Source organism: Heteronotia binoei, chromosome 1 (assembly GCF_032191835.1).
Source record: "Heteronotia binoei isolate CCM8104 ecotype False Entrance Well chromosome 1, APGP_CSIRO_Hbin_v1, whole genome shotgun sequence".
Lineage (NCBI taxonomy): Eukaryota > Metazoa > Chordata > Lepidosauria > Squamata > Gekkonidae > Heteronotia > Heteronotia binoei.
In genome coordinates, this window is record NC_083223.1 from 181,123,942 (window position 1) to 181,151,023 (window position 27,082).

Below are 27,082 nucleotides of genomic sequence, written 5' to 3' on the forward strand. Positions count from 1 at the left end.
TAGACCTGGGCCCCCTTAAGGTGGGATCAGTGGCAAAGGGTAGCGGTCCTGGACGGTGATTTTGTTCAGGGCCTGGTAGTCACTGCAGGGCCAGAGTTCGCCACCTTTCTTCTTGACAAAGAGAACAGGGACAGACAGCGGGGACGTGGATGGCCGGATGAAACCCTGGGTTTTGGCGAGGAAATCCCGCAGGGCTGCTAGCTCCGGTTCGGACATGGGGTAGAGCCGCCCCATGGGCAGGGGTGCCCTGGTACCAAATTGATGGCGCAGTCATAAGGCCGTTGCAGGGGGAGATGGTCGGCCCCCTTTTCCTCAAAGACATCGGCAAAGTCTGTGTAGGCCTTGGGAAGCAGAGGACCACCAGCCTAGGTGGTGGTGGCCAGGGTGGCCGACCAGGCCTGGTGAGGACAAGGGTCCTTGAAGGCCAGCTTTCCCTGTGCCCAGCCCACAAAGGGGTTGTGCCTTATAAGCCAGGAGAGTCCCAGAATGAGGGGAAAGCGGGGCATGCAAGCAACAGTGAATTGTACTTGCTCATGATGGTGTTGGATCTGGAGTGTGACCAGGTGGGTCTCCTGGGTCACCAGACCTGAGTGGAGGAGGCGCCTGTCGATGGCTTCGACCAGGGTCGGGGCGTCTTTGTCTTGCACCGGGATCTGGTGTTGCTTCACAAAGGCCACGTCGACGAAGCAGCGGCCAGCTCCGGAGTCGACTATGGCGTAGACTAACAGCCATCGCCCGTCCGGCAAGCCAAGTGTGACCGGTACAAGGAACAGGCCCTGGCCGGTAACGTAGGGTTCAGGGGACCCAGCTAGGTGCCCCAAGTTGGGGTGTCCACTCAGACTTGGGGCTAGTCTTTTACTGGCGGTGGTGGCACAGTACTGGGCTGGGTGTGCTTGGCGGGGCAGCCACACTACAGGCAGAGATTCTGTGAACGGCGCCGTGCATCTTCCTTGGGGATGAGCCGCGGCCGTGCAGCCCCGAGTTGCAGGGGCTCGGGGTTGTCAGTCTTGGGACTGGTGTGCATCCGGGTTGTCACCATCGCTAGGCGGCGGGGCAGCTGAGAGGGACGGGCGCTGCTTCACGCTTGGCGGCGGCTTTCCAGGCAGCCATTGATGCGGAGACAGAGCGTGATTAGGCCTTGCAGTGTGGCCGGTCGGTGTACTCGTGTCAGCTCCTCAAGGATTTCGTCAGCCAGCTCCTCCGTATACTGGTCCATGAGGGCAGCCTCATTCCAGGCCAGGTCTTGGGTCAGAAGCTTGAACTCGGTGGAGTACTGGGAAACCGAGTCCCTACCCTGCTTCAAGGTCTGGATCTTCCGACTGGCAATGGCTGTTGTTGTAGGTGAGCCACCATTTGAGTGGGGTGCTGTACCTGAGTGAGCAAGGCTGCTAGCTGCCCAGAGCCTCCGCTTGCCTCCTCATCCATCTTGTGGATTGAGTGTGTGGGTGGAAGCAATCTGTCACATTCTCAGGGTGCAGGCAGCCAGGAGTTCAAAGACAGTCCAAGGTCAAAGTCCAGCAGGAGCCAAGTCAACAATGCAGAATCACAAACCGGAATCAAAAGTCAATGTCCAAAAGCCAAAAGGTCAGGGTGTCAAGGAAATCAAGCGGGTCAGGATCAGGAAGGAGCGTGGATGCAAGCCAAAGAATAGACTTGTTGCTTCCACAAGGTTACCAGGTCTTGGATGGGAGCTATATGGGAGTCTCAATCAGCCTGCTCCCTGGACGGCAGTGACTCTGCTAGAACTCAGGGCTGAGAGATCTGAAGCATTGGCGTACCTCATGTCTTCGCTCTGAAAATTCTTTCTGGAGCCTGCTTCAAACTCTTGAGATGGGAGGAGGAAAGCTTGGAGGAGATTGATCAGCAGCAGCTGACACTGGTGCCTGGAGAGTGATTGATGGGCCAGCTGCTGTTTGTTCAGCTGAGGAACTGGCTGGCAACTCTTCCAGGTCTGTTAACCCTTCCAGCTCCTCCTCATCAAGACTCATGACAGACTCCTACATATATGGTTTTAGAATTTTTTTACTGTTATATTTATGTTGTGACCTGTACTGAGCCCACTTACCGGGGCCGGGGGGGGGATAGGATATAAATCAAATAAAATTAAGTGGGCGGGACCTGGTAGAGCTTTTGTCCAGCAGGATTTCTTGTTGGCCCCTGAAGGTTTGAATGGTTGAGCAGGTTTTGCTAACATTACTTTCTGCAGCTACCACAACACAAAGATTTTCTAGGCATTTGTGGTTGGCTCTGCCTTTTATGTCAGCCATCCTGTGATTGTGCCCAACACCCTCTATCAGAATTCCAAAGGTGTTCTCAGGCTTTAAAACTGGGATGTCAAACATGCAGTCCAGGGAATGAATCAGCCCCCCAGAGGGCTCCTATCAGGCCCCTGAGCAACTGGCTGTCATCTGCATCCTTCTTCCTCTCTCAGTTGCAGAGCAGAGTTACTGAGCCAAGCCTTTCTTCTTTCTATTAGCTGAACCTCCTCCCCCTCCTGGTCTCCTGGGGAAAGAAGGAAAAAGCCAGAGCTTCTTTTGCCCAGTTCCCTCGATCCCATGGGAGAGATACAAAAAAAGCACCTCTAAGACCAATGAGTGCTGAAGTTTTAAGCATGTTTTACATTTAAAAAAAAAAAACCTTTGTGTTTGTCTGTGTCCTTTATAAAGTTTGTATCTCTGCTACCTGGCATTACATTTTATGACACAAGTGGCCCGGCCTGATAAGGTCTAATTTATGTCAGATCTGGCTCTCATAACAAATGAGTTTGACACCCCTGCTTTAAAAGATTGGGGACCTCCGGACTATGCTATGATATAACTACTGTTGTGCATTACATCATACCAACTTTACCGCACAATGCAACCATACTATTAGCCAATCTGTCTGGGGCTGGAGCTTCTCTTGGACTTACCTGAGCCACAGGTGGTGGCTATGACCCTAAACTCATCCCTTTGGACTGCCAACAGCTCCTGTGACCACATCAAAGGCAAGAGGGCAGCACTACTGAATCAGGTAGTGCACAGTTCCTATACAGCACTGAGCATTCCCTGTAAGGAGCTGCTAGAAACTGCTGCAGCTGGATCAGACTGGCTAGGCTTTCAGGACAATGGAGAACCATTGCAGGAGGTTAGGGAAGGCTGCTTGGCATATAAAGGGCCAAACAGCATGCCAGAAAGGAGGGTCCAGGTCTTCTCCATACTGCAAAGGAGAGATTGAGGAAGAGGAGGAACAAGGTTTCATTAATGCCTTCCTCTCTCTGCTGTAGTGGACACCCAGGATCCCCACATAACCAAACTTGGGCTGGATACAAAGGTGCTCTTGCACTAATGGAAAAAGTCTTTCAGTCAGTGAAGATGTCCAGTCCAAACCACAATGTGTAGTTTTTTGCCCCTATTACTGTAAACTCTCCGTTGCCCATGAAGCCTCTTTTGTTCTTGCAGCAATTCAAAACCTTTTCACTGCTTTCAAGTAGTAAAATGCTTTTTTCAACCTCAAATGGATATAGATGTTTTCATATAGTATTTTGTCACCCATGTGTTTTAAGATAATTGTTAAATCTGTCAAGTAACACTCGATCTAATAGTTATTTTAATCAATAAAGAGAATCTCACTGCAGGTGGCATGTGTGAATAGCTAATAATCCACTTAATATAAATAATTTATTCTGCACCTGCTATTACTATTTAACAGTTACACAATGTGATCAGTGTGTTAAGTGCAGAAGGATATACAAACAACTACATTGCTTGAATCTTGGATCTGCATGGATCTCAGTAAACAACTTACAAAGAGGCCATCTTAGGTGAACACCCTTTCATAAGGGATACAAGTCCAACTGAAACTTGGTTTAAAACCCAATTTTAAAATCTCATTAATGAATCAGACAATTAGGGAAACTGATCAATACTTACACATGGTAACTGCTACAGTTCAGGGAAACTATAATCTGTCATAGCAAGAAACCACAGTAATTATATTCTTAATACTGGAGAACAACCAATCCGGATCAGTGGATTCTTTCACCTTTCTCAAGTTCAGTAGGATATACAGTTCAATATCAGTCAAATATTTTCACAACAATACCATGGATTGTTGTAGAGCAGGCCCTCCATTTTCATAGTGGAAGATTAATTTTCAGCAGGTAAACAGTCTGGCCTGTTGCCCAGAATGTCTGGGGATCAATACACAAATAGGCTTTGCTTCTCTGCCAAGCTAACTATATGTCAGTCCCAATTCTAAGGGTCTTTGCTCTCTTATGAGAATGATAATGAAAAAAGAAGTTTGGAGGTGGGGTGGGGTTAAACTGGTTCTGGTGTACATTGTATTGATTATGATCACAGCTTACAGAAACTCTTCTATTTCAGCACGAAAGAAGCAAAATCGTTAGTGCAGATTATAACTGCAAATCAGGCACAACCATACAAGACACAAAAGGTTTTATGATGGGGGAACATTCTTCCTAGCCAAAGCCTTAAACTGGCCATAAAATGATACTTTTATGCAATCCAGATTCTTACACAAAGAGTGTTATTCTCCAAACTTTAGATGGAGTCAATCTGCATAAACAGTCTTGCCTCTCCATCCAAACCAAGATATCTGAGGTTTATGAAAAACAAAATACCAGAAGGGTACCAGAGAAGGCTCTCTGCTTATTTAATTTGTTCTATCAATCCTGTCTTATAATTCTTTCTGTTCTTGTCTCAAGAGCAAAGCAGCCAGACCACAGTGTCTTCCAATGCTATGAAGCTGATGCTTGCTCAAAATATATATTTAATCTATTCTTGTTGCCAAATTAACAATCCATGGTATTCTTGTGAAAATATTTGACTGATATTGAACTGCATATCCTACTGAACTTGTTGCTTACTCCCCAAAATAGCAAAGAAAATTAAGTTACACTTTAGTGACACCATGTGGCTATATGCCAATTTGCCATCTGCTTGGAAAACTTAACACGTTCAGCATTCTTATTTGTAAAAATCTAACTCCTAACTAAATTTCATGCCATCTTGTCGGAATGAATGGTTGTACCATAAAAACATCATAAGAAATAAATCAACATGAGTGTACAGAGGAATGGTTGATTTACAATTTAAGAGGCATATTTTTCACTTGTATAATCAAACTAATGTAGTGGATTATAGAAGAAACTGACAATGTGTCCAAGTTTACATCTGTTTCCCGTATCTGTCACTTTGAGAGGATAATTACCTACCAAATTAACACTAGCTGTCTGACTCTAACAACTTGGTTTGAAAATTTACCAAGAAGAATACAAAATAAATGACATCAGAACCGTGGCGTTATTGGAGACTTTTGCCTAGTTTGTAAATTAGCTTACTCAGATGCATGATATTCATTTTAAAGGTTGGGGCATAGTGATAAAGCTACAGTACTGCAGTTCGAGCTCTCTGCTCACTACCTGAGTTCGATCCTGGCAGAAGCTGAACTTAGGTAGCTGGCTCAAAGTTGACTTAGCCTTCCATCCTTCCGAGGTCAGTAAAATGAGGACCCAGCTTGCTGGGGGGAAAGTGTAGTTGACTGGGGAAGACAATGGCAAACCACCCTGTAAAAAGTCTGCTGTGAAAATGTGATGCAGTGTCATCTCAGAGTCAGAAACGACTGGTGCTTGCATAGGGAACTACCTTTACCTTTTTTAGGGATATTCTGCATGGCACTATTTCTATCACCAAGTTGTACACCAGCAATCTATATTAAATATTTGTTTTGTTCCCTTTGCTTGATAAGAAAGATTTTCACCAGCAAGCATTATCCAATGTTTGACTATGCAGAAAAGCTAATGGGCATGGCAAGGACACAACTGGTCTTGCTCACCACTTCCATTACACAGAAATCAACAGGGAAGGCTCTTCTTGCTAGCTCTCCCTAAAAGGAAGATACTTTTACACCTAGTTCTGAACTCAATGTGTCAGCCTTCTAGATTACTAGAAAACAGTTCTCTGCTACAAAGAAAACAAAGACAATGCATGTTTATCAAAGGATTTCAGCATTCAACAAAGTAGTTTGTTTTAGAGAACAATATAAAAACCAGATGTCATTCAGAATACAAGGAATTACAAAAGACTATTCAATCTATACTATTCCACTTTTCATCATTCCCTCACTGTTGAGTGGTAATTTTTTTTTAAAAGTACCCAAAATAACAGTATCTGTCAAAATCTTGTGCAATCTTGGTTACAGAGTAACCGTGGGAAAACTGCATTATTGTACCCTACTTACATGTATATTTTACAATCAGTGAGGGCAATTAAATTGACACACACATTCAAGGTTAGCAGTGCAGGACTCTTTTCTTATACAGGGGTCTAAAAATGCTGATTATGCCATGCTTTTATTCCAACCACTGGCGGCTTGCTATCTGAAAATATAACACAGTCAATAAATGGGCCTGGAATTTTAGATATTGTAAAATGGAAGATTTAGCTTCACTTACTGTAAAGCTTCCTTCTCTTTGGTCCAGGAGAAGGGCAGTCCTTCTACTCCTAGGAATACAGCTTCTTCTGTCCAGGGCAGGGCTGGCAGATGATTAATCCTGAAGGGGAGGGGTCTGTCCCCTGGATTTGCAGTCATTCACCAAGCCATAACTATCTGCATATGAGTTTTCTCAAAGAACATGGGGGGACACACTTCCCTCCCCCACAGGAAAACCAGTAAACAAACCACCCCACCCAAGTCCTTGACCCCAGTTATTGTAGTTCCAACCAAACTGTAACAAAGAAAACTACCTCAACACCCCCTCTTAAACACCTCTTTCTTCCTTTCTACCTTTCCAAAAGAAAAAACCAAGGTTCCTTATCCTAACAAATGTGCTAGAGATAGTACAACAGAAAATTCAGAACTCTATCCAGAATATGGAAGCAGTTGCCCTTAAAATGGTGTGGAGGACTGCACCACTCCTGGACCACCGAGAAGGAATCTTCAAAGTAAAGACAAATCTTCCATTCTCTGGTAGTCATTAGAACGTTCCTCAAATGCCAGCATTTCTTGCATGACTCAAAGTGAATCTGTGACTGCATCATTGTGATCTGCTTTAGGGACTGTCCATTGGATCTGTTTCCTTGCTTCCTTTTGTAGGGATCTGAACCTCACCTCACCTGCCTGTTGACATAACCTGTCTGTCTGGATCAATATATGATGTTCCTCCAGTGGGTCCCCAAAGCGAAGTAGAGCCAGTCTGATGGCCTGGAGCTCTATGAAGTTTATATGAAGTTTGCAGTTTCCACCAGAGTCCAGCTCCCTTGGGCTATCCTCCCTTGAGCATGAGCCCCCCCCCCCCCCAATAGGCTGGCATCAGTTGTCACCACCTGCTGTTTGAGTTCAACTAAGTGGTAGACTCTGAAAGAAATGAGACAGCATCAGCCACTGTAGAAGTTCTTGTTTCACTGTCTCTGGAAGCTGTATCTTCTGCACTCTCTTGTGTGTTATGGCATCCTCGTAAGGAAGTAAGAACCTCTAAAGGGGATGTACATGGAACCTGACCCACTGCAAAGTCTCCTGGTACAAGACTAATATGTTAGTCAGGGAAAGAGAGTGGCGCAAGGCAAGAATGTGTTCACTAGATACCCCCTCCTGTGTGGAGTTCCACAAGGGGCTCCCCAATGCTATTCAACGTCTATATGCGCCCCCCTGCCCAGCTGGTATGGAGCTTTGGGCTGGGATGTCATCAAAATGCAGATGACACCCAGCTATATTTGCTGTTGGATTACCATTCGGCCACGGATCCATCATCTCTGGCTGAGAGCTTGGAGGGCATGGTGGGCTGGTTAAGGAAGAGCAGGTTGAAGCTGAACCCATCAAAAATGGAGGTTCTGTGGTTGGGAGGAGAGGGTTGGAGTTGGAGCGCAGACTGTCAACTCTTGACAGGGTGCTAATACCAGTGCCCACCATCAAGAGTTTAGGGATGACACTGGATATCTCACTTCCAATGGAGGCTCAGGTCACACATATTGCCAAGCTGGCATTTTTTCATCTCCACCAAGCCCGGCACCTAGCTCTCCTCTTTTTTTGCTCGGGCCTGACCACAGTAATCCATGCAACGGTCACCTCCAGATTAGATTCCTGTAACTCACTTTATACTGGCCTACCCCTGGGTATGACCTGGAAGCTTCAATGGGTCCAAAATATGGCGGCATGAGTCCTGACGGGAATGCCACAGATGGCGCATATCCTACCTGTACTGCACTACACTGGCTGCTGGTTGAGTACTGGGTCAGATTCAAGGTTTTGGTTATAACCTTTGCCTTGAGCAGTCTGGGTCCAACATATCTACGGAACTGCCTCCTCCACTATGTCCCTGGAAGGGTGTTATGCTTCACTAGTCGAAACCTGCTGGTGATCTCTGACCCTAAAGAGGTCCAGCTTTCCTCAATGAGATCCAGGACTTTTTCAGTCCTGGCCCCGATTTGGTGGAATGCTCTGTCAGAAGACATCAGGGCCCTGCGGGATCTTTTACAGTTTCACAGGGCCTATAAGGCAGAGATGTTCCACCAAGCCTTTGAATAAGGACAGCAACAGTTGCCGTGCTGGCACCTTTTTCTCTCTACCCCCACTGGGTGGATTCCCCCACCTGTGATGTAATGACTGGGAACTGAACAATAGCACTTTAAATGAGACTGGGAACTGAACAATAGCACTTTAAATGAGACTCCATTGGGGTTTATAATTTCTTTTAATGTAATTGGCTTTATTGATTTAAATGTATATATTTTATTCTTGTGTTGTACATCACCCAGATCCTGGCACTGGCCAGGATGGGGCGATTCATTAAGTTGAAACAACATTTCCATAGTCTTCTTTTCCAGAATCTTTCTCATGGAGGAGCCCTGACCAAGTGTCTTCTAAATATGAAAACAAGGATACCCTCTGGAGTCTCAGAAAGGCAACTAGAGCAACCAGGACTTTGGTGAAAACTCACAGGGAGGACTTCAGACTGAAGGGAAGTGCATGATACTGGAAATGCCTCCTACTGTACCTTTGATGTGACTGAGTTATTGGAATGTGTAAATGAGTTATTGGGAGGGACGGCGGCTCAGTGGTAGAGCATCTGCTTGGTAAGCAGAAGGTCCCAGGTTCAATCCCCGGCATCTCCAGCTAAAAGGGTCCAGGCAAATAGGTGTGAAAAACCTCAGCTTGAGACCCTGGAGAGCCGCTGCCAGTATGAGTAGACAATACTGACTTTGATGGACCGAGGGTCTGATTCAGTATAAGGCAGCTTCATATGCTCATATGTTATATGTTCATAAATACGTCTTGGATAGATCTATGGAAGCCATGAAGTCCCTTTGCTAGATGGACACTAGAATGGACTTTAATATCTCCATCTTGAATTTCTTGGTTATAACTTGTTTGTTTAACCACTTCAAATCCAGAATAGCTTTGATGTCCCCGAGTATACTCCTTGTGACATTTCCTCATGTGGGACTAGCTCTATAGCACCAATCTCCAGAAGATTGTGAATGGCTACTGTCAGTAGCTTCTGTCTCTATGCTGAGCGACTTCTTGGGATGTCTAGGAAACAATCATATGGAAATTTCAGAAATTCTGTATGGTAGCCATATGTCATGGTGTCCAGCGCCCATCTGTCAGCAACAGTCCTGTGCCACTGTGGTACAAATCTTTGAAGACAACCTCCAACACCATGACTGTCTGCGTCCTTGGCACAGTCATGCTGAAGAGCTTTTCTTTGTACCCTTGGACATCTGTCCTTGCTTGCTGATGAAGGAGGGGAATCTGGTCTCTCTGGACTTAGACTATCACTTTCCCCTAAAGCATTTGTTGCAGCCTGACCTGGAGTCACATATGAAGTCCCAAAAAGGCTGGAAATGCTTCTAAGATTTATTGTCTTGCTTCCTGGAAGGAAGAACTTTTTTTCTTCTCCTAACCTTCCACCGGGTAGAAGAACATGAAGACGATATTAGATTTATACCCCACCCTTCACTCTGAATCTCAGTGACTCACAATCTTCTTTACCTTCCTCCCCCACAACAGACACCCTGTGAGGTAGGTGGGGCTGAGAGAGCTCTCACAGAAGCTGCCCTTTCAAGGACAGTTCTGCAAGAGCTGTGGCTGACCCAAGGCCATTCCAGCAGCTGCAAGTGGAGCAGTGGGGAATCAAATCTGGTTCTCCCAAATAAAAGTCTGCACACTTAACCACTCCACCAAACTGGCCCCTCACTTATCCAGTCCTTCTCCAAATAAGTTTCCTGTTTGCCCAGGCTGAAGGATCTGCATCCCACTTCCACAGTCAAGTACTGAGCATTGCAATTACGCTGGCAGCCACTGCCCTGGCTGATTACTGAAGAATGTCTAGCACAGCATTAGCCACAAAAGTCATGGCTAAGGCAGTCTTCTTAAGCTCATCCTTAAGTTCCTTGGCAATGTTGCTGTTGGTTTTTGCCAACTCTGAAGACCGAGTAGGCTGCTCTGGTAAGTAAATAACCTGTGAATGATGCATGGAGGGAGTCAGCTAAGGCCTCAAGATCTCTGCATAGGGCCCATTAGATGCATTTGTCATTTGTATTCTTTGGTAACCCATCTGGGTCCATAGGTAAAACCGAAGTGGATGTCAAGATATTGATTGGGTTGTCCACTGCTAGTAGTTTGATCTTCTTTGTTGCTTCTGGTATGAGAGCATAAAACTTAGAAAAGACAGGGTGATTAGCTTGAGGTTTGGTAGGGTATTCCCATTCTTGCCTTCATTAGGGCAAAGAAACCTGCAGACAAAGTAACCATAACTGGTTTAGTCCCCAACTTAGGGATGGTTTTCTCTGACCCCATATGGAACTCTGCATCCTCTTCTTCCTTCACCTTCAGGGTAAAAAAGTTCCAGCATTCTCAGAACCTTGGGAAAAGCCTATTTTGTACAGGGGGGACCATCTCTGCCTCTTCCTCTGAGAGTTCACCTTCCTCTTTGTGGGAAGAGGAGCTAGTGGAATCCAATTCTCTTTTGTGGTCACTCCTAAGAGGGCTGTAATCTGTCTGAACACTGAGTTCATGCTTACTCTTTTTATTTCTAGGTAGAAAGAGAGACCTGCTACGACTCTCTTCCCTGTGGTGTCTCAGCTGTTTGTGGGCATGTCTATATCTTTCATGAGAGGAAAGGGAGGACTCCTGCCACTCTCTAAACTTCTTTCTCATTTCAGACTTTAGCCAAGAAAGTAGATACACTTTTGCATCCTTTCCTGAGAGGTCTACTGTTTGGATCTCTTGAGGCATGTTCTGGGTGATGTTGGAGGAGGATGAGTTAACTAGATCAAACTCGCAGGTTGCATCATCCATGCCCTGGGAGCTGGGGAAGACAGATGAGACAGCCATTTTGTTCTATTTATGTTTCAGAAGAGGGGGGGATTTGTCAGTAGGAACTGCCAGCTGCTCCTCATGAGGTGGTAGTTTTCCTGAGAGCAACAGAACCAAGTTCTTCAGCCACACAGATAGCCACTGGGGTTATTGTGTTTCTCCACCAGCTCCTGCCAACTCAGCCACTACCCTCCTAATGTCCCTGAAGGTTTATTTATTTATTTGATTTATATCCCGCCCTCCCCGATGAAGCAGGCTCAGGGCGGCTCACAACATAAAATCCCATAAACAATTAAATTAATGAGTATTAAAATTACACATTCAGTAATAAAATAGATATACAATGATTAAAACAGTTAAAACAGAAAAGCCAGAATATTGAGTTGGTGCTATTCTGGTGGTGGCGGCCTTCTTCCACTTCTCTTAAATATAATAATAATAATAAATTTTTATTTCTATCCCGCCCTCCCCGCCGGAGCAGGCTCAGGGCGGCTCACAACATAAAACACACATTACATCAATTATACTTATAAAACATGGTTAAAACAATTACAGAGTATTAAAATTAACATAACAGTATGGCGTTATAAACAGGTTTCAATAAATTTCAGAAGTAAACATTTCAAGAATAAAAGCATTTCTAGCAGCATATCTAGTTTTGTCACAAGTTTTTTCGCTAGTTGAAGGCCATCCTGAAAAGGTGCGTCTTACAGGCCTTACGGAATCCCTCTAAACATCGTAGGGCCCTCACCTCCTCAGGGAGTTGGTTCCACAGTAGTGGAGCAGTAATAGAGAAGGCCCGGTCCCGGGTGGCTTTCAGTCTGGCCTCCCTTGGCCCAGGGATATTCAGCTGGTGCCAAGTCAATTGAATGCCAGCCGGAAGAGGACAGTCTTGCAGGCCCTGCGGAACTGCACAAGGTTCTGTAAGGCCCTCACTTCATCTGGCAGTTGGTTCCACCAGCAGGGGGCTACAAGTGAGAAGGCCCTGTCTCTGGTTGATTTCAAACGGGCCTCCTTCAGCCCAGGGATTACTAATAGATTTTGTGATCCCGATCTGAGTACTCTCTGGGGAACATGTGGGGAGAGATGGTCCCTAAGGTAGGCAGGTTCTAAGCCATATAGGGCTTTAAAGGTAATAACCAGCACCTTGTAACAAATCCGGTATAGTATTGGCAGCCAGTGCAGTTTTCAGGAGGAGAGCAGGTGAACCAGTCAACCCACTGCAGAAGTCAGTGTTTGCCCGCAGCCGTCCGGGGTTTTCCTGGCACTCATTGCTGACTGCTGTCCTGTCCATGGCCCCAAGAGTAGATTGGGAAAGGAAACTACCTTCCTCTCCTGAGTGGCCTTGTTGGTGTGTTCTTCTGTTTTTCTGCTCGACAGAGCTCAGCCAACACATCCTGCTCAAAGGGCAGGGACTGGGGGACAACCCCTCCCCTCCAGGATCAATCATCTGCCAGCCCTGCCCTTGGAGAGGAGCAGCTGTATTCCCAGGAGTAGAAGGACTTCCCCACTCTAAGGACCACTGGAGAATGACAAAACAGTAACACACTGAACAAAGCCAGAAAGAAGCAACATGTTCTACACAAGGCAGCATTTAAAATATAGCTTGCTATCATTTTGTTTTTTTAATATAATAATAATGGACAACATTAAATTATAAATAAGTACAGACTATTTACAGATTCAAAAACTTTAACTGAACCAAAAAAACCCTCAAAGAGGTGAAGTCATAAGATCTTTTTTTAAAACAGCACCACTGTGTGTTAACTAAGTATTTCCTTACAAACACCAATCTAGGGGAGGGACGGTGGCTCAGTGATAGAGCATCTGCTTGGGAAGCAGAAGGTCCCAGGTTCAATCCCCGGCATCTCCAACTAAAAGGATCCAGGCAAATAGGTGTGAAAAACCTCAGCTTGAGATCCTGGAGAGCCGCTGCCAGTTTGAGTAGACAATACTGACTTAGATGGACCGAGGGTCTGATTCAGTATAAGGCAGTTTCATATGTTCATATATATGTTCAATCTAAATATCTACATATCTAAATTATAAATACAGCCCCACAGCACAAACCAAGAGATCTGCACAATTGAGCCACACACAGAAAGGTGGGATTTGGAAAAATTCTAACACAAAAGATGATTTTTTTTGGGGGGGGGGGTGTTAAAATCCTCTCAAATGGAGAATGATAGCCACAGCAAGTGCAAAAATCATTACTAAAAAAGTTCCAAGTAAGATGCTATGTACCACAAGAAGCTCACTGGAAACCAGCCTGGAAGTGGCTGGTGGTGGGATGACATTGGAAGCCTTACAGCAGCAGATTTTTTTTCCCCCTACAAGCTTCGCCCCCCTTCCATGGGCCAGGTAATGGGGGGAAGGTCTGGGCTGGATATGTTTTTCCCTCCACCCCTCATCCTGCTGCCAATGGCAAGAGATTTGGAGCACAAAGTATGCGCAGGGTGCATTTTCTGTTCTAAGCCTCCCATCCTAAACTACTGCCAGTCATATGATCAGGATGTGGGTTTAGAACATTCCAAGCCCAAACCCCTAGTCAGTGGCTGGAGGGAGGAGCTTAGAGAAAACAGTACGTCCAAGCCTCCCCAACAGCCAGGTAAGGGGGGGGGGGCTGGGTTTGGGGCAGAAAGCATGTCTGGCACACTTTCTTCTCCAGGCTCAGACCCTTGATTAGCTAGAGCTGGCTGGTCTGCAGCAGTGCCAAGGAAAGTATGGGGGCTCCCATGACAGCATTTCTGGCTTAATTTGAATGGGCTTTTTGAAAGGGAATGGCTCCACATCTCCTTTGGCAGTGCTACTAGTCCCAGCAAGTGGGATATGTAAAGGGGGAGCAGAGAATGGGGATGTGAGAGGGAGAGAAGGGGGCGTCCAGCTGCGGTGGAGAAATTAGATTTCCTCCCCCCCTCCCCCAAGTCCTTCCAGATCCCCATTTTGCCATCATGGGAAGACAGAACATGGTTGCTAGAGAAAAAATAGAAGTCATGCTCTCTGAGCCCTGATAATTGTTTGGTAAGGAGCACAGCACTCTTTCCCTTTTCAGCTCTCTCAGGGTCATGAGAGTTGATCTGCTGAGACAACATCAGATGGTATGCTGTCAGAGCCCTGAAAATGATTTGAAAGAGTTTTGACACTCCCTCTCCTAGCCATTCTTTAGGCTATGAAAGTAGACCTGTTTGCGTCATTCCAGCAGTCCCATTCTCAGTGCCCTAAGGATGCCCGGAAAAAGAAAAAGTGGTTTTTAGCTTGACCAAGGATGGCAGCAAAGCTGGGACAGTCCTCTTTGCAGCCAGCCTTGACTCACCTAAAAACCATCTGGCACATTTTTTGTGAGTCTCTAGTTGTAGACTGCACCAGTTAATTTTGTTCCATTCTGCTAATATTTTTGCAAAACTCAATGCTTGGGATAGTATTGCGATATTTTTGGACCTCCAAAAGTTTAGTTCATGATTTTTGGCATCTTTATTATATAAAGTATCGAGACAGTTAAACTGCCATAGCAAAAATTCAAATTCTTATCCGAGAGGCTGCAGTTCATGTCTCATTTTTCATAGTACTGAAGTAGCTTATAATGTAGCAATTGAAGGTACTGCAACCAAGTTGCCTTCCATACACAAAACTAGACAGACCTTATTCATTCACACTGAAGTTGACTTAGCCATCTGTTCTAAATCAAAGTTTTATCCCACTAATGTTAGCAAATCATAAGATGTAATTCCAACTACAATAAGAATAGAAATACATATTGAGCACACAAATGAATGACATACAGCTAAATGTGAAGATGTGCATCCAGCAAGCCTTCATTTATAGCATGATTATATATTAACTTTATTTGACAAGCAAGAGCACCTTTACCAAACTGTGAACTTTGACTACATTCAGTCAGTGAACTGGGCAGGTCTCTATGAACAACAGGGAAATAACTTTTAAAAGATATACCTATATCCTACTCCTCTATGGGGTCACCCATCCAAGAATCAAACCCTGACCTGCTTAGCTTTAACAGTGGTGCAGCCTCAGATGCTCACAGGCCATACACTGAAAACGGGAATCTTAAAGAGTTGCAAAGCTGCTCAACTAATCCTCAAAGTCTGACCTTCTGATCAAAGCAGTTTTATTTTAGAGAGAAGTGATGGGCCAAAATTCCTTTATATTTTTAAACACATCACAGCAAAATTCTTATGAATCTGAAAAGCAAATCCACTATTCTAACACATGCTTATGCTTCATGCAGAAGGGAACACAGAAGTGCAGAGTATCATATAAAGAAAATTAGACAAAAATTGATCCAAAGTACTGTATGTGGAAAGAAAACAGCTGCTTCTACTGTTCCTCAAAGGCAGAAAACACTTCCATGAACTGAAGTGAAATTCTGCATACTGAAGGGCACCTTTAGACCTATTCCACTGACTAATAGCAGGTTACCTGCCATACATAGATATAACTTATGCAAACAGTTTAATTTACTCTGTCCATGTACTGAAATGCTCTATGCATAGAAAGTAACAATAGAAGCTAATTTGTATTTTCAAAATGCTATTCAGAACCAATTTCAGACTGCAATACTAGTTGAAATATATTGAAAGTAATGCAATGAATGACTGATAAGGCAGACTAAACCAGTCTTTGTTGACTATGAAACTTCTGGCATACATTTAAATATTAATAAACTAACTAAAATTGGGTATGCATTTGAAGGAACAAGCTCCTCTGGTGTGGCAGTGTGATAATATTTGTATGAAGCTGATATTCTTTAATGCAAAACCTCAGTCTGCAAGTTAAGAGAAGCAAACCAAGACAAATGGAACACTGCTCTTCTTGCAGTCTCTTTCTGCATGAGCTCTTGCATTGTATCTCACAATGTTTCCTAGCCTCCCCAAACCCTAAAGGCTGACTTGGGGGCTCAAAGAATTCATGTACAAGGAAGGCAGTGATAGCAAGAACTTCCCATGTGAACTCTAATGTTACAAAAAGAACAGCTGCTGTCAAGGTACAATCCCTTCCGTAAATAGAAAGCCCTTCCACATGTGCATAAAAATGGGATAATATTTCCTTCTGAGAATAGCTCTTTGAATCTGAAGAGGTGTCACTCCAACAGAGCCTCTGAAATGGGGGTAGAGTCAGAAAACTGTTCATGGGAGCTGTGCACTATGCTGTGCACTATGCACAGCAGTCTTGATTCTGACCTATGCCTTTCCTTTTAAACTAGTTATGTTGGTGAGATACAAGCTTTGTCTCTTATCCTGCCCCTCATACCTAATTTAGCATCAGAAAATGTCACGATTGCCAATATTTACAAAAGTCCTTTGAATAAGATGTCCTTGTAGAAATACTTCAGAACATGCCAAACAAGTAACCACAACTCAACAAAAGTGGGACCATTCCACAACAGCTTCACACAGAACTATTTTTTTTACTTGTGCAATTCAGGCCTCAGATGCATCAAGAGCACATGAAATCTGGATATCTCAGAAAAAGTAGCTTCCAAGTCAAATGCAACAGGGGAGGAACAAGGTCTGCAGGAACTCTCCCATCCTTGTAGGGATGGAGAAAAGGGGTGACAGAACAAAATAAATCTATGTGGATCCCTTCTCCAGTACTTCAGAAATCAAAGAACCATGCTTCCCTTTGCATCTCGAAATGCCCCATAACAATCTTATGCTTCCAGCAGGAGGAGCAGCTTGTCTCTTTAAAATTTATTTTAAATGTTAATGCATAAGAAAAAAATTACAAGAAATGACTACATTCAGTATTTTAAAATGTACTCATCTTCCCCCTAAAAAGCAACTTATTATTTTTGAAGTCACTGTTGCCTTGAACCCCATGAGGACTTCAAAGGAAAGAGCTAAAACTGCATTCCCTGAAGACACCGATGTTACTTCTTGAATCTCTCTCAGAGTTTTTCCCCTGGAGCTTTTACTCCTGCATACTTCATTAAACCTGATTATTTTTCTATCTAAATTAGAAGATGATGTTAAATCTGCACAAATACGTGTGTATCTACACATGCCCACACCCACCCCATTCCCCACAATGGCAAAAAGAACCCCACACAAAGAGTGGCCAAGCGGGAAAATAAAGATATTTTTCAGATCAGAGTTCATCTTGCACACTGTCAACAGGAGTCTCTGTTAAACATCAGCAATCTACTGGAGCGGAAAATGACATTTTATTGAATATTACAATGCTTCTGCCTGAATAACAAAAACAAACACCTTCTATAGCAACAGCAAAGTGGTTCTGATGAAATTTTTACTTGGTTCTCTGGCAAGAATTAATTTTCGGCATTTTAAAAGGGTGGTCGTTTTAAAAGAGAGGTTTCTAAATTAGACATTTGCTCACTGAGCATGTACATGAAAATTCTTTTTGAATTTTCAATAACTCTTTCCCACAATTCAGGTCCAATATTCATTCTTAACTGCAATTACAAAACACTTATCAAAAGAAAAGTACTAAATGAAAACATTTTCTATAATGCTCATAATGTACAACTAAACCACATACATACTACTTAATCTGTAACACTGAAAGAAAACTGAACTTACAAACATGACAATAACTGGCACATATATTATTGTGAGTTAAGATACGGGGGTGGAAGGAAGGGGAGAGAAAGTTATAACACATTTCAACTTGGGTGTGTGATGTTGACCATTCAACACCACACACCTACCTCAAAAATTGCTCTGATTTTTCAAAATCCAAGTTCTTTTATTTTATTTATTTCTTTAGGAAACTTTTATGCTGCTTCTACCTGAGGAAGCTTACAAAATAAAAATAAAAAACATATTAATTAAAATCCTGCATAAAAATGTAGCTCAGCCTTTAAAAAAAAAACCATGAAAACACATCACAGACAGCTTAAAAAAACAATTTCCAGATGAAAACAGTGTTTTTTAAAATCAATCCTTAATTAAAAGCTGGATGAACAGAAATATTTTGCCCTGGTGCCTGAAAGAAAGCAATTCAGGTGCCAGGCAAGCCTCAGGAGGAAGGACATTCCTTAAGTGAGGTGTAACTACTGAAAATGCCTTGGCTCTGGTTGCTACCTTCCTCACATCTGACAACACAGAGAGAAAGGCTTGTCAGGCAAATCTTAACTGGCAGGTCAGCCAGTATGGAAGGAGGCAGCCCTTCAAATACCCATGTTCCTAACCATTTAGGGCTTAAAAGGTAAGAACCAACACTTTAAAGTGTGCCTGGAAACAAATAGACAGCCCAGCACTAGGGTTCATGGATACTGCCTCTGGCAATTGCCTAGCTGTAGCATTTAGTTTTGCACCATTTTCAAATTACAGTAATCTATTACGGATGTAATCAAAGCATGGATCACTGTGGCTAGATCATGAGTGCCTGCCTGCCTGTCTGTTCCAGCAAGGGGAGAGCTATTTCCATCTGCTCTGCTCCTCCTCCAACTATAAAGAAGCTGCCTGCTAGGAGGGAAGGAAGTGAGTGCCGACCTGCTTGAGGAGGGACTGTTTAATCAAGGGCAGAGTTGTTGCCATTTGTCTTATGAACTAGGTTAATAGTGAAGCAGGTTAATAGTGTCCTAAATAAATAAATCATGCTTTTCAAGGAACAGCTGAACACCTTTGGTGTATCAGCCAAACACCTTCAATATATCGACCAAAGCTGATAAAAGGCACTATGTTTCTTGAAAACAGGCTCTTAACTGTGCAGTTCTGTGCATATGTCTAATGTAATTATTTCAATTTCAAATTACAGTAATCTATTACGGATGTAATCAAAGCATGGATCACTGTGGCTAGATCATGAGTGCCTGCCTGCCTGTCTGTTCCAGCAAGGGGAGAGCTATTTCCATCTGCTCTGCTCCTCAAACAGGCTCTTAACTGTGCAGTTCTGTGCATATGTCTAATGTAATTATTTCAATTGGTTTAGACTGGAGTAACTCTGAATAGGATTGTCCTGTAAAACTAAGCATCAAAATCAAAACAGTTCAAACCAACATTAAAAGAGAAGTCCACCAACGTAATCACATTATGCACTGACCTGCAGACCCGGGCTGGAAAATACAGTTTTTGCCATGACCGACAAAGATATTTGGAGTGATCAATTACACGAATCCAGTCCAGCTCATCCATAGACACTTCAATATAATAAGAGTAAGATCTATAGGGACAGCAAAATTATTAACATATTAATTTTATACAGTATACTTAATTAATCCTAGAGGCTGACCACATTAAGGTCACATGAACTCCATAGGACATAGGATAAAGAAAAGTGCTTGGAAAATTATGCCTTTAAGTAGCAATATAAAACAGTATTACTTTTTAATGCAACCAAGACTGCAGCTCCACAAAAATTATTTGCCACAGGTATCTCCAGCTGAAATATAATTACATAATAAAAATACTTTGAGGTCTTTTTAACATCCAGATTCACCATCTCAATAAAATGAAGCAGTCCCTCTTCAAACATGATAAGACATTAAATGCATACATTTAACATGCCTAAGTCATAAAAAATAATTGGTATTCCTCTTCCGCAGTCTAAATCAGAACATGAACTGTAGTTATTTCTTCTACAACATCAGCATGGAAACAGGAGAGATTCTGCAGAACATTCAACATCAGTATACAGTAAAAAGAGAATGAAAAAGGTAATATGTTTATTTGGTGTTGTAATCCCTTTTCTATTCTTTTTTTTCTCAGTAACTCACGCCCTTGTTACATTTCTTGATCTGAATAAAACATGTTGAAGCAGAGAAATAACAAGGTCCGCACAGACTTACTGGTTTGAAGCGAGGTTTACTTTATGGTACCATAAGCAGAACCCAGTCAGGCATGGGCCCCCAAAATGACTGAGTTAAAATCATTCTACATACAGACAGTTTTATTCACACAGAAAACAAGCAGGCAGGCACACAGGCTTATCTGATTTCAAAGGGCCCCACCTCTACTAAATTCTCCCTGGTAAAATTCCATGACACAATGCCTCTACGCTATCTATTTACAGCAAGTCGCCTGTAGGAGGCTGTTCCCTTATCTAATCTTACAGCTGGAGCTCACACCCACTGGGCGGTAGAGTCAGTTTCTAGTGGCAGTTTTACAACAGACGCCTTAGTTTGAAGACAAAGCATATTTTTACTCAATATGACAAATATTATTATTATTGGGGGTATTAATTAATTATTCAGCGGCTGCCCCTTCATTTCCCCCCCTTTCAGTTTTCTGAAAACTTATTTAGTCTGAAGGAGACTGACCATCCTCAAACAAATTAATTCTGTATGACCACTCAGGAAGGGCAGCTAGGTGACAATTTGGTTTCGACATTCCCAGGAAAGACTGAAATGACACAACAAGGTAACAAAATAGTAAATTGACAGAGATGGGGTAAAGATGGGCCACGGGAGGAGGAGAGACAATGATGGGATTATCCATTCACACTGGCACATTCCAGTATTTCCCATCTAGAGAAGATGTGTGGGGGGGGAAGGTCACTCAGAAGCATGCCTTGGCTATGCAGCCCAGCCAACAGACCTCTTAGTTTGAAGACAAAGCATATTTTTACTCAATGTGACAAATATTATTATTATTGGAGGTATTAATTATTCAGGGGCTGCCCCTTCAATATCAGATAAATCTCTGTTGATTTATCGTAGAAAAAGAAGAGACTGGACTGGATTTATACCCCGCCCTACACTCAGTCTCAGAGTAGTTTACAATCTCCTTCCCTTCCCCTCCCCACAACAGAAACTCTGTAGGGCTGAGAGAGCTTTCCAAGAACTGCTCTTGAGCAGAACAGCTCTGAGAGAACTGTGATTGACCCAAGGTCACTCAGCAGGTACATGTAGAGGAAGGGGAATTAAACCCAGTTCTCTGAAAAGAGTCCATGCACTCAACCACTACACCAAACTAGCTTTTACAAATGAATCATTCTGACTTAACAGAAATGTGAAATTTGCAATAGGCAATTTTATGTACATTTTCCTGGGAATAAGACCCATAGAACATAGGAAGATTTACTTCTCAGTAAACAAGCACAAAATTGTGATGACAGCATACTTGCTTTCTTACACTAGAATGTTGTTGGCTGCAGCTCACTAGTGTATGCTTTCTTATTACTATTACAAGAATTATACAAATATGCAGGAGGGGACATACTTACCTTTTGTGTGCGTGTGTATAAATACTTCCAAGAACTCTCTAAACTGAAGATGAAGCATTGTACACCCTGCGTAAATAGGCAAATGATTCTAAACTTGATCAAACTTGATCAAACTAAACTATGGGGCTACACAAAGATAGGGAAGATAGCTCTGCATGTCTGCTGTAAATTTCCGGTTTGCAGAAAAATTAAGTTTTTCAAAAGGAGCAGATAAACTAGAATTTTTTTCAGTGTTGAGATCTGGGGAGATTACCTAGCAAACTCTCAGCAAGCTTTTTGGAGTGCCCAGGCAAATGCACTTAAGTATCACAGATGTTATCATCATCATCATCCAAACTGGCTGCCAGTTTCATTTTGAAACTCAAGGTGAGTGGGAGAATCAATGAATGGGCAAACAAAACAAAACAAAAAGGGAAATTCGGGGAAGCAAGCAAAACTGGAGCGGAGGTGTGAAGAGAGGGCAGAAAAATGGAGAAATGGGTGAGACAGGGAGGGAGGCAAGAAAGCAGGGGAAAGGGTGAAGCTGTGAGGAGGAGAGGAGAAAGGCAGAAAAAATGTGGGGAGGAAAATAAGAAGGAAGGGATGGTGAGTAAAAGGAACCTTAATATTCAGAGTTGGTAACCTCTGAATACCAGTGCTAGAAGGCAACATCAGAAGAAGGTCTTGGCCTTATTCCCCTTCCAGGAAAATGTCTGACCACTGTGTCAAACAAGATGTTGGACTCGATGGACCACTGACCTGATATAGCAGAGCTCTTATATTCTAAGTAAGCATTTTGGTACAAGTAACTTTAATACCAATACTTTAGGCACTTTTCCCTGGCCTAAAGCATTTTCTTGCAATTAAGCTGACTTGGAACATACCTGCTATCACGGTCCCAAAGCAGTATTCGTATGTGGTTAATTATTGATGGTTGACCTAATTTAATTTCAATACCAGAACGGCAGTCGTCATCAATGGGATGCCGGGAAAACCCATGATCCAAATCATAGTTTTGTGTGTCTCCATCTAACAAAGCAGATTTCAATTCCCCTTTAACCACTTGGGCTCCATATTTCATAGTGGCAATGTTCTCACCAGGTACTGAAAGAAATGGAAAGGGGGAAAATGAGGAGGGGGGAAATTCCTCCAAAACGGAAAATAGAACAGTAGCTCTCTTTGCAATTTTATCCTAACAAAGACAGTGAGCATAATGAAGCAAAAGGTCATTGTGACACTGGCATGAGAAACACTACTACCCCAAAGCAGTACTACCCACAAGTATTAGTTGCACTCAGCTAAGCTAACTTTTGTTGGATTATACCCATAGTATACTCATACATTTTGTAGTCTTAAGTGATGCAATATACCAGAGATACTTCAACAGTCTTTTTAGACAATTAATAAGGAAAAGAATATTAGCTATTTAACCAACTTTCTGGGGGAAAGGAATAATTTCATACAAACTTTTCCTAATTATTTACATGTACTGAATTTAAATTTTAACGAATTTTATAATTTGATATCGTATTTGTAATATTATTATGTTTGACTTCTCTTTGTATGAGTTTTCTTCTTTTGTCTGTAACCTGTAATCCCATGATTTGTGCTGGCCATCAACCAAATAAACGTGATTGATTGATCACTGTTTCAAATTTAAAGAGGTAATACAATGGCTTTTATAACCCCTCCCCCAAGTTCAACTACTAGGCAAAGGCTCAGATAAATTGACCACCTGACAGGGAAATCCCAAACAGATTTACAATCTTCTAAATCTCTTGAATCAATGACCTCGAGACAGTGTACCTCTCCTTAAGAATGCACTGTTAAACCCACCTACCCTCAAAGTGGAAAGACAAACATCCTCCATTGCTACAAAATTGGAAGAACAAAATATGGGACGATTTTATTTTAACAAAACTGGTTTATTCTTCTCAACAGTCTTCTCCTCAAACTTATGAGAAAAAGGTGGTTGTACCTTTGTTCCCTGTGGCGCGAAGTGTTAAAGCTGCAGTACTGCAGCCCTAAGCTCTGCTCATGACCTGAGTTCGATCCCCAGTGAAAGATAGGTTTTCAGGTAGCCGGCTCGAGGTTGACTCAGCCTTCCATCCTTCCGAAGTCGGTAAAATGAGTACCCAGATTGCTGGGGGGAAGTGTAGATGACTGGGGAAGGCAATGGCAACCACCCCGTAAAAAGTCTGCCATGAAAACGTGAAAACAACATCACCCCAGAGTCGGAAATGACTGGTGCTTGCACAGGGGACCTTTCCTTTCCTACCTTGGTTCCCTGTCATTACTTACCAGACTAAGGAAAATATTTGCCGCTAAATCCTATTTATTCTTGTTTAATCTATTTTTAATGTTGTACATGATGCAGTTCTATAAAGTGTATGAACATATATATATGAACATATATGAATCTGCCTTATACTGAATCAGACCCTTGGTCCATCAAAGTCAGTATTGTCTACTCAGACTGGCAGCAGCTCTCCAGGGTCTCAAGCTGAGGTTTTTCACACCTATTTGCTTGGACCCTTTTTAGTTGGAGATGCCGGGGATTGAACCTGGGACCTTCTGCTTACCAAGCAAATGCTCTTACCACTGAGCCACCGTCCCTTCCTTTGATTTGAAATATTTTCCAATAAAAGTTTTAAAGGGGGAGGGAATCCACCTACCTGCTTCACAATGCTTTCTATAGGCTAGGAAGATAATCTATTTGTTATATCTCCAATCCAGCATCCACTGGTGACTCAGTATAGGTTGCTGCCTGCCTGCTATGATCAAATGGTTGAAAGTGAACAAATTGAAACAGCACCCAGACAAGATAGAAGTGATGCTGGTTGGAAAGGTGAAGATCTTGAAAGATACTGTGCTTCCCACTTTCAATGGAGTTCAGCTGACCCTCACTGACCTGGTTAAGAGTCCTGGGTCATGTTCCTGCAGCAACAGAACTAGATCCACTAATGCAGCTGCCAAAAACACTTTCTTCCAGAGCTTTTTTTTGTAGCAGGAACTCATTTGCATATTAAACCTACATCAGAGGGGTGTAGCATAATATGCAAAGGAGTTCCTGCTACAAAAAAAGCCCTGCTTTCTTCCCACTCAGTCTACCACATAACTTGGCTGATATGGCCACCTGGATCCACCACACAGTAACATCAAGACTAAAGTACTGTAAAGCACTCTACATAGGTCTCCCTTCAAAGTCACTTTGGAGACTCCAGTTAGCAAAGACAGCTATAGCACAGCTATTATCAGGAGCAAGGCTAAGCAAGTATACTGAAGTCACACTGCGAACTATCCCCCTGAGCAAACAATTCCTGGCTACAGGCTTGTGCCAATCAGTTACTGGGTTCAATTCAAGGTATGGGCTATCACATATTAAGCCATTTGTGGCTTTGGTCCCTCATACCTGCAAAACTGCACCTCTTCCTATGCTGCACCGCTGCAGCTTTGCTCATCAGAGCAGGGGCTTCTGCAGGTGCCACCCTGCACACAGGCAAAAATCAACATCTACCTGTATGCACACATTCTCTGCTGTTTCCCATTCTTCTGGAATGGCCTGCCTGAAGAGGTTAGGAGGCTCTCACCTTCCTGGATTTCTGCAAACTATGCAAAACTGAATTAGGCAGGAGGGCTTTTTTTACAGAGCTAATAGGTCTGTACTGTAATGAAATGTTCAGAAAGATGCTCAGTAAAAGGATAGGGACTTTAGACTATACTACTGTGTACTTGTCTGTTACTGAAAGTATATTCCTGCTGAGTAATTTCTCCATCATTTAATATGTCACATTTAATGCTTATGCCTTGTTCCACCCTTTCAACTCTGTATCAGATTTCTGCTTGTTTTAAAGTTTCACAGTGTCAAGACCCAAGTTGCTGTGAACAAATTCAAATATATTCAGATATTCACACCAATTCATACAAATATAAATCACAATCCATCCAAAATTCAGCAAATAACAGTAATCACAATTCATGCAAAGTTCAGCAAATAATAGTAGAGTCCTCTCTTCTACGATTATTTGCTGAATTTTGGGTGGATTGTGATTTATATTTGCATGAATTGGTGTGATTATTTGAATATATTTGAATTTGTTCATAGTAATTTGGGTTTCAACACTTTGTGTGTTTTTACTATTTACCCTTACGTAACCCTCTCCCATTTTGCAGTTGTTGATTTAAAGTTTCTGCAGTCCACACCCTATTGCATTGTTTATTGGATGTTCTAGCCTTTTGATTGTAATCCACCTTGAGTCTCAGGGAGAAAGGCAGACTATAGACAACATAAATAAAACAAATAAATAACAACTGTCGCTATTAATGATGCGACATTTTGGAGGCCGCCATATGTCAGAAGTGATGACATCACTGAGCACATATAGCTAATACTGTGCTAGTAAAGGTAATCCCCTGAGCAAGCATCAGTCGCTTCTGACTCTGGGGTGACATTACTTTCACAACATTTTCATGGCAGACTTTTTACAGGGTGATTTGCCATTGCCTTCTCCAGTCATTTACACTTTATCCCCAGCAAGCTGGATACTCATTTTACCAACCTCAGAAGGATGGAAGGCTGAGTCAACCATGAGCTGGCTACCTGAACCCAGCTTCTGCCAGGATCAAACTCAGGTCGTGAGCAAAGCTTGGACTGCAGTACTGCAGCTTTAGCATTCTGTGCCATAGGACTAAACTGCTGTAAATTCAATGAGTTTTTAAGTTTCTTTCTTCCGAAGGGAAAAATAAAACAGCAGACTTAACAGGCAACTCCAGCCTGAAGCACAGAAGACGAAGTAAAAGCTAGTATGTTGTGTTTCTGAGCCAGAAACACGGGTCAGTTGAGGAGCAAATCCACCCCCATTATTCCTACCACTTCTTATCATTTACCAGGTGAGGAGCTGCAGTTTCTAAAACTAGCCAGGAAGTCCACCTTATTCCTGTTCTCTCCCTTGGAAATTCAGAGCAGCCTGAAAGGCAGCATTTGCAAGTCTCTTTGTCCCTTTCACTGACACTCCTCTCTGCTTGTGAATGAACCGGCATGCTTTCTCCAAAGCTCTCCCAACACGTGCAGTGAATCACCTCTCACACTCAGCAGATCTTCCACCTGAGTGGAAGACGGCACTCTTTTTTTAGAAGGCTCAAAAAGGCAAAAAAAAAAAAAAATCACTTAATTTTCAAGTAAATATGGTAGTTAAGCCAAGGTAGCTTTTAATTATAGGAAGACAAATAAAGCACTTCCTCTGCAAGATGGAAATGTGTGCAACTTACTTAACATGCCCCTATAGTTGAGGTCCATGTCCCGACTTTCTGATCGAACTTTAATGGCATCCAAAATCGCATCAGGTGAGAGCAATCCAGAAGGCCTTACAACATTTAAAAGCTCTGTCAAGCTCATCAATGGCAAGCGTACTGCCTGCATTATTTCAGCATGATTTTCCTTGGGGTTGTGTTTACACCAGTTCACTAAGGCTTGGAAAATATCCTTTTCGGGAGCTGCAAATGAATCTCGCAGTACAATACTGAGAAGAGCTGCCTAGAAAAAGAAAAGGTTAAAAAAAGTTACGTCTCATTATATTTCACCAGTGAGTACTAAAAAAGGCACATATACAAGCTATATACTTACTTTCACCCTTTACACAAATTG

General features: G+C 42.8%; 1 protein-coding gene across 1 annotated transcript in view; it reads right to left on the reverse strand.

The window, feature by feature from the left end:
- The window catches only part of BTBD9 (BTB domain containing 9), a 376,375-nt gene that overhangs the window by 318,803 nt on the left and 30,490 nt on the right, over positions 1-27,082 (reverse strand). The window contains exons 4-6 of the mRNA XM_060244929.1: positions 26,707-26,971; positions 22,323-22,542; positions 19,339-19,458 (exon numbers count right to left, since the gene is read on the reverse strand). Of these exons, the coding sequence (XP_060100912.1) occupies positions 19,339-19,458; positions 22,323-22,542; positions 26,707-26,971 (605 nt within the window). The remainder of the gene's footprint in view (positions 1-19,338; positions 19,459-22,322; positions 22,543-26,706; positions 26,972-27,082) is intronic.